This window comes from Brassica oleracea, chromosome C9, assembly GCF_000695525.1.
Source record: "Brassica oleracea var. oleracea cultivar TO1000 chromosome C9, BOL, whole genome shotgun sequence".
NCBI classification, from domain to species: domain Eukaryota; kingdom Viridiplantae; phylum Streptophyta; class Magnoliopsida; order Brassicales; family Brassicaceae; genus Brassica; species Brassica oleracea.
This window is the reverse complement of record NC_027756.1, coordinates 7,784,461-7,792,888: the sequence shown is the minus strand read 5'-3', so window position 1 is coordinate 7,792,888 and position 8,428 is coordinate 7,784,461. Positions and strand designations below refer to the sequence as shown.

At 31.8% G+C, this 8,428-nt stretch overlaps 1 protein-coding gene across 4 annotated transcripts; it reads right to left on the bottom strand.

The window, feature by feature from the left end:
- Nucleotides 1–2,976: 2,976 nt before the first annotated feature.
- LOC106319473 (calcium-dependent protein kinase 6) lies at nt 2,977–6,295 on the bottom strand. 4 transcript variants are annotated; one of them, XM_013757811.1, is made up of 8 exons: nt 6,240–6,295; nt 4,943–5,734; nt 4,443–4,586; nt 4,202–4,354; nt 4,001–4,116; nt 3,757–3,924; nt 3,444–3,668; nt 3,256–3,366 (listed from the first exon to the last, which is right to left on the bottom strand). In XM_013757811.1, exons 2-8 carry the CDS (start codon nt 5,667–5,669, stop codon nt 3,256–3,258), a joined length of 1,644 nt encoding a protein of 547 aa, XP_013613265.1. In that variant the 5' UTR covers nt 5,670–5,734; nt 6,240–6,295. The 4 variants fall into 4 exon arrangements, with proteins under 4 accessions (XP_013613262.1, XP_013613265.1, XP_013613263.1 ...); XM_013757809.1 differs by having other exon boundaries at nt 6,007–6,256; XM_013757810.1 differs by lacking the exon at nt 6,240–6,295 and adding an exon at nt 5,824–5,951.
- Nucleotides 6,296–8,428: the final 2,133 nt, after the last annotated feature.

The following is an 8,428-nucleotide window of genomic DNA, read 5'->3' as shown; positions in this document are numbered from 1 at the left end:
AGTGTTGCTTTAGTTTTTTATTTGTAGATGCACATTGCACACTTACAAACTTACAATTACTTTTGGTAATATATATATATATATATATATATATATATATATAAAATATTATATATATAAGTTCGTGTAAAAATTTATATTAGTAAATATATTTATTATTTAGCTTATTTTTTTATTAATGAGATATATATTAATTTAATACTGATAAAATCAATTTTTTTAATTATATATATTATATATAAGTTCTTGTAAAAATTATATTCGTAAATATATTTAATATTTAGTTTATTTTTTATTAATGTGAGATATATCAGTTTAATAGTGACACATGAGTTATTAGTTATTAATGTATTTTAATAGTCTCGCCAAAAATAAATATTTATATTTAAAACTTACAATAATGATGATGCATGAGTAGTCATGTCATATTTTTTCAAAGCCGTATTATTTTTTTTGTTGAAATTGAATATGATGATGTCACGTATGACCACTTCACATATAATATATAGGGACTTTTTCTTGGGTTCACCAACCAATAGAATTGTGTTATTTCATATTCGATATCTTTTAAAAAATGAAACAAAATATTGTCAAATTATATTATCTTTTTTAAAATTAAAAGGTAAAAAAAAAATAGTAGTAATTACAAAAAAAAAATATTTTTAACGTCGTCACCAAAACATTAAACCCTAAATCCTAATCCCTAAATCCTAAGTCCTAAACCCTAAACCCTTGGGAAAATCCTAAACTGTAGGATAAATCTTAAACTCTAGGATAAATCTTAAACTCTAAATCAAAATCACTAAACACTAAAACAAAGCCTAAAACTCTAAACCCTAAATCCAAAACCCTAAACCCTTGAGTGTTTTAGTGTTTAGTGATTTTGATTTAGAGTTTAAGATTTATCCTAGAGTTTAAAATTTATCCTACAGTTTAGGATTTACCCAAGGGTTTAGGTTTACCCAAGAGTTTAGGGTTTAGAGATTAGGATTTAAAGTTTAGTGTTTTGTAACTGCTATTTAAAAAGATTTTTTTTAATTTTATTTTTCTGCTATTTGTTTTTTTACTTTTTTATTTTAAAAACATAATATAATTTGAAAATATTTTGTTTCATTTTTTAAAAGATATCAATTTGAAATAATGAAATTCTATTGGATGGGTTCACCCAACAATACCTCGAATATATAGGGGAAGTTGGCGATATTTGATTCTGGAAGCAAACCTTCTGTTTAAAGCAAGTACCGGCCTTTATCTCTAGCTATCGTCTTCTAGCTTTTGGATCGTTTTCGTCTTGCCTCTGAACAAAAAGAAAAATTTCTAGATAAAAGAGGACTTTTCCAAACCCTAAAAGAAGGAATAAACTACTATTTACTTTGAACTTAAACCCAGACTGTTATAATTAGGGTTTATACACCAATATGTTTATGTTGTACTTCTGCTCTTAAGATCAACTAGATTTTGACCCGCGCTTAGAAAGCGCGGGTTTGTTTGTTTTTCATTTATTAATCGAAAACTGATTTACAAATTACCATTATTTTTCATTTCGAACCATAACAATTGAGTTTTTAGGTTTTTATCATTTGTTTTTTTTCTCTTCAAAATATGATATTTGTTCGAAATATGGTAGCTGTTCTATAATAATGTTTGAGTTTTAAAATTTGTTTTCATATCTGACCTAGATTCATGTTTGAACCTATAGACCCGATACATTGTATATAATCCTGTTCGGATTTAATGAAAAATTTGTTAATTAAAAATCCGATATAACCCGGTAAAAACCTAAAAACTCACTATTAACCCGCGATCTGATACTATTGATCCGATAACAAAATATCTTATAGTACTTTTTTAAAAAATTGATTAAATTACTCATATATTTATTAATATTACATAAATTAGTGATTCCTTAGAATTTGATAAAATTTTATCATGTTATCTAAATAAAAAATGATAATATAAAATAACTTATTGATATGACAATATTAGTTTATTTTCGTTATTAATAACCTATTATAAGTTTGTGTTTGTATTTTAGATTTAAAAATTTATTTTAAGATAGTTTTTAAAATATTCTTGAACACTCGTAATTGCCATATTAATATTATGTATAAAATGACATTATACACTGAAAAATGATATTCAAATATGTATATGATATATGGTGTAGGATATACGATTTTGGTTTGTATTGAAAATATGTATAATATTCAAATGATCTATTTTGAATATTGATACGTATATTTCAGAAAATAATATTTTCATGTTTCTTAATTCATTTATTGTTCATAATATATTTATACTTATATTAAATTTAAAATTAATATATCTTTTAAATATATATATAGGCCTATTATTTATAGATCCATTTAGGTGTATCTGTAGGCCCAAAACCAAAAGACTTAAATGCCATTAATGAATTTTATTAATTCTTTGTAAAAATAAGGGTATTTTTGAGAAAACTGCAATTTTCATTAAGGATATAATTTGAGAATGATCCTATTTTAATGGCACTATTTTTGATATCTTCTTTTTGCTTTACTTCTTATTTATGTAGTGTCATAAAGAAACTTACTTTATTTTATCCTAACAGTTTGGTGTTTGAAAGAAGAGGATAACCAGAACAACGCAATAATGAGCAGAAATGAACATGAGTAATCCTTTGCCACCACGACCTATGCAATCTCTAGACACTCCGGCTGGAGGAGAGAACGCGAACCATAACTTCTGCAACAAACACAGAACCAACTGAAGAAGTTACAGGCTACAGCCGCGAACGCCGACTGTCGACCTACCAGTAGATGCCGAAGATTCAGATGCAGACACAGATACTGACTACTGAGATGCATGAGGCTGTTCTGGCTAAGAAATCGGCAGAAACCGACTAGCTTAAACAAAGCTCATATAACGCAACTTATACTTTAATGGAAGATGATTGATCTCTCAAGAACCAAAAAGGAGCAAAGCTTTTCAATAATGTATGAGATGAAATAAGGTCACCAAACTTGAACAGTTGTTACAAACAAACAAAACAAAAGACAGAGAGAGAGAGAGAGAATAGAGATAGTCCTCACAGCTAACTGATGAAACAGAACAAACCACTTTTTGTCAATCCACTTTTAGCTGCCTTACTGCACCTATGAATCCGGTTTTATCTTCAGCCTTCTCTGTGATTAAAGATCGCAAATATTGATTCCGTGGAAACATTTGCAGCCTCACCAAACAAATGGTTCAAAGACGTGTGTAGTGTCTATGTGCCTATGCATCTCTCATGCTGATGTTCAGGCTATTTCTCATTGTTCGTCTCCCGATACCAGCATTTCCCTTTTGCATCATTGCAACAAATTCTCCATAGTCAATCCGTCCATCCTGTAACAAGAAAAAGCCTTAAAATATATCATCATGAAGAGATAAAACAAAACATGTCAAGAGAGGAAAAGCTTTACATTGTCTTGATCAACTTCTTTGATTACATCTTCAAGAAAAACGTCGGTCATCCCATGTTCCACGCAAGATTGTTGCAGCTCATCAATGGTGATATAACCACTTCCATCTTTATCAAAGTACTGGAACGCAGAGACAAGGTGCTCCTCTCTGTCTAGCTTATTCAGATGAATCGTCGCTGCAATGAATTCACTGTAATCTATTGTACCACTGTTATCCACATCAGCCTAAGACACAACAACATAACTATGGTCACTGTCTGTCTATATAGAGAAATAAAATAATATATGTATATATATTCCCATGCATTTTTACCGCTTCCATAAGATCTTGGATCTCAGTGTCTTTCAAAGTAGAGCCATATCTTCTCAGTCCAGCTTTGAGTTCATCAAAAGTGATTGCACCGCTGTTATCAGTATCCATTGCCTCAAACATTGCTCTTAAACCTGCAATCTCTTCTTCTGAGAGGCTCTCAGCTATCACCTGATTAACCATGATAAATACTATGAGTTCATCTCACATGACAGCGGACGTTGAAGTTCCAAAATACAAAACTGACCTTTAAAGCCATCTTCTTTAATTTATTCATTGCAGAAAACTGTTTGAGACGAGACAGAACAGCCGGATCAAGAGCTCTGTCTGGTGCAACTCCGTTCTCACAGATCCATGGATGACCTAAACAAAAAGATATATAGTCTTACTTAGGTTATGTGTTTGCCAAAGCATGCAACCACTATTGGAAGATAAAATGATTACGTACGCATGACTTCATGAGCTGTCAAGCGTTCAGAGGGATTAGAGCATAACATCTTCCTGATCAGATCTTTAGCGCTGTCAGATATCACAGGCCATGGATCTGACTCAAAGTCTATATCTCCTTTCAAGACAGCATCAAATATTCCTTGTTGTGTTTCTGATTCCAAAAAAAAAGAAAAAGAAACACCAAACCAAACATTAGGAAACGTCGCCTATGGCATTAAGAGCACACATTTGACGCATACCTGCCCAAAAAGGAGGGACACCACTTAGTAGAATATAGAGTATAACACCAGCAGTCCACACATCAGCTTCAGGACCATAATGTTTAAGAAGAACCTCAGGAGCAACATAGTATGGACTTCCAACAACATCCTTAAATATTTGGCCTGAAATTTTAGAGTAATAGATTACTTAAGATTCAGAACAAAGAGAAGCTCACAGATTTAACCACATACTATAAGCAGAGACCACGATTCTTCATCTAATATAAAACATACTATCGAATTCATTACAACCAAATTAAGCTATAAAGTTTTCCTAAGTAAGCTTTGACACTAGATTATATACTCCCTCCGTTCCACTAAGATCTTAGTTATCAATTTTTTTATTTGTTTCACAAAGATCGTAATTTTGTATTTTCAATGCAATTTTACAGTTTTTTACCAGAAATTAATTTTTTTTTTTAAGTGTGAAAACTCAGAAACTACAGTCTTAGTGAAACGGAGGGAGTATAACAAATTACCTGGTTTGAAGAAAACGGAGAGACCAAAATCAATGGCCTTAAGAGAGAAATCATCATCCTTATTAACCAGCAAGAAGTTCTCAGGCTTCAAGTCTCTATGCATGACACCAAGCGAATGACACGCCTCAACAACACCGACAACGATCTTGGTCAACTCAGCAGCTTTCCTCTCGGTGTAATGACCTCTCTGAATAATCCTATCAAACAACTCACCACCGGCACAAACCTCCATCACAATGTGAACATACAAAGGGTCCTCATAAGCTCCTTTTATCGTTACAATGTTCTTGTGACCAGCCAAATGGTGCATTATCTGAATCTCCCTCCTAACATCCTCAACATCTTCCTTAGATATCAACTTCCTCTTGGATATAGACTTGCAAGCATAGTCAACACCCGTCGCGACCTCGGTGCAGAGATACGTGGTCCCGAACTGTCCTTGTCCTAACTTACGGCTCAAGGTGTAAAGATCACGGATGTTAGGAGTTTTGTGACCGAGAACATAGTAAGCTTGGTTGTCCATGTTACGTCGCATAAAAGGTTCTTTCACGGGAAGCACAAGAACAGGACTCTTGTTGTTGTTGTCTTCTTTAGGGAAGTCTTGTTCTGTGGTCGGGGAATGAACGGAGGAAACGTGGGTGATGGTGATGGAATTCTCCTCGGGCAGGTTGTTATTATTGCCCTCGTAGGTTTTGTCCTTGAAAGAACCACGGCATGAATTGCCCATGAAACAATGGTTGAAACTTTTCTATTCACAACGTTTACTTTCTTCTTCTCATCATCCAACGATCACTGAAAGAATTAGACAAGAATCTCAAATCAAACCAGAGAAACAATTTTTTAAAAGAAAATTACTGAATTAATAATGAAATCAGACAAACCCTCATGAGATCAAGAATCGGAAATCATAAGTTTTTGTAATTTAATCAAGAAAAGAAAGAAGACAAGAGCTCCTGAAAAGTCGCATCTTAAAAATGTTCATCGACCATTTAGGAAAAAAAAAACAATGAATGAGGATTCTGTAATAAAAGAAACATGAAGAGAAAAAACAGAGGATCTTGTACCAGAATAGCAGAAGAACAGCTAGGAGACGAGGAAATGGATCAGGATTAAGAAATCTGATTAAAGTCAAAATGATAACAGAAAAAGGTTTCTTTCTTTAAATATATATATTTATATATGTGTAGCTGTTTGTGGTTGGGTAATAGGATGCGTTGAATCATCAAACAGAGCGTAGAAGATTAATTCTTTGTGGATTTGTTATGATGAAGGAGAGAAAGATCTTAGTTCTCATCACCTAGACGCGGTTTCGTCTCACCTTCTTCATTCGTTTCCCACTTTAATTATTAATTTAATCATGATAGTTGCAAATGGTTAATTTTGTAATCATTTAATTAGGATAACTTATTTTTAAAATAGAATGATTGTAAACCAAACGTTATTAGTACTGGGCAAAAAACCCAAATCCGAATAACCGAACCGAACCCAATCCGAAAAAGTAGTACCGAACCCGAACCGAAATTGATTAAATATCCGAACGGTTTCAAAATTCTGGTATCCAGAGAACCGAAACCGAACTCGACCCGAACCGAAGTATTTCGTGTACCCGAATGTATCCGAAATAAATTTATATATCTACATATATTAATTATATTTAGATTTAATATATATTAAAAACATCCAAAATATATAAGATACTTTTAAGTTGTCTAAAATACTTGAAAATATATACAAATAGCCAAAAGTAAATTTCTAAAATAGCCAAAATATATATTCAAAACACCAAAAATAGTTAAAATATCTACTGATTCTCTATCAAAATATTCAAACCAAACCAATTTATATGTTAAGTTTAGGTACTCTGACATATGTTATTCAAATTTATATGTAATATAATATTTTATTTACAGATTTTGAGAAATTTAAACTATATATTGAATTTTAAAATTTTAAAAATTATTTAAATGGGTTATCCAAACCCGAACCTGCAAAGATCCAAATCGAACCCGAACCGAAATTTAGAAATATCCAAATAAGACTGAAATTTTTAACCCCGAAAATCCGAAATCCGAATAAACTCGAACCGAACCCGAATAGATACCCGAACGTTCACCCCTAAACGTTATAATAGTAGTACCTTGTAAGTGTTGGGATGTGCTTATAATGGTTAACTACCAGAAAAAAAAAAATTACTCCTATTAGATGTTAGTAAATACTAAATAGTTAAGAGTTTATTTATGGCTTTTATTAACAGAATAAACTGTTGACAGCTAATTGATTTTAAAAGAATATTAAGTTGACTTTTCACATTAGTTCATCAAGATTTCACTTTTGTTTTTACATTTCGCTGGCAGCTAAGAGTTATGTGAAATGTATCATCATTTTTCTTACAAGGACAAAGACGTGAGCCATGTCATTTTCGGTCAGTGATTATAAAGATCGCGGCCTAGAATTGTCTCCGCACGTGGTGCCATTTTAGTTTCGGACTAATGTTTTGTTGTTTTCTATAAACAACTAGGGACATTGCCCCCGCGCTTGCGTCGAGCTGTAGACATATTTCTCATTTCATTTCAATATTTGTTAGGGTTATTGTAGCTGTAAATTTTGCGTTTTGGGTTGATCATTGTTTTTTAAGTTTTTTTATTGTTATAGGGTTAGAGTTGTGATGATGTACTGTGTATGCACTGTTCTCCACTCATGAGGACTAAACTGTGTTAGTAATGTGATTGATATAGTTCGTGTTGTTGTTTGCTGTGTCACTGAGACTTATTGTTTGTTTGTCTTTTTAATTTGTTACTTGTACTATTGAGATTACATAAATTATATTAAGTTTGTTGAGAATAAATTTTGTTTCTGGATATTTTTTCTTCAGTTTAGTTGTGTGTATTAAGTAATAATTTTTTTATTCTTATTATGTTGGTTATATATTTTTTTACTTTTAAACTTGTTGTTTTTACCAGAGTTTTAAAACAAATATATGAAGACTTGTAGAAATAACTATAAAATGAGTGACAATTAGTATTTGGGTCTTAATGGGTTTTAAACGAATATATGTATTTTTCATAAGAAGACAATAGCGTTGGCATGTTGACATTGAGCATGTAAGCTATTTTTATAAGACAAGAAGAGTGAGCAGGTGGAGATGTTGTTGCCGCATTTGTGTCTTTTGGGATTGTCTTTTGTATCTCCTGGTGTGGCTGTGTTTGTTTCTCTTTTATTTGATGGGTAATATGTAAACAAAAATCATTGTTAGTTGTATTTATCAGAGTTTGTAACTTACTCTGCTTTTTGTTTAGGTAATTTCACTGATCTTAGTTGTCGTCTTCGTCTTTTTCGTAAGCATCCGTAAAAGTAAGTTTGTAAATTGTTAAATATTTGGCCGTGTAGTTTATATTTGTTTAGCTGGCTCAATGTATGTGTCGTTGAGTTTTAGTTGAGTTGATTGGTTTGGTATATTTGTTTTGAAGTTTATTTGTAAGATTAGAC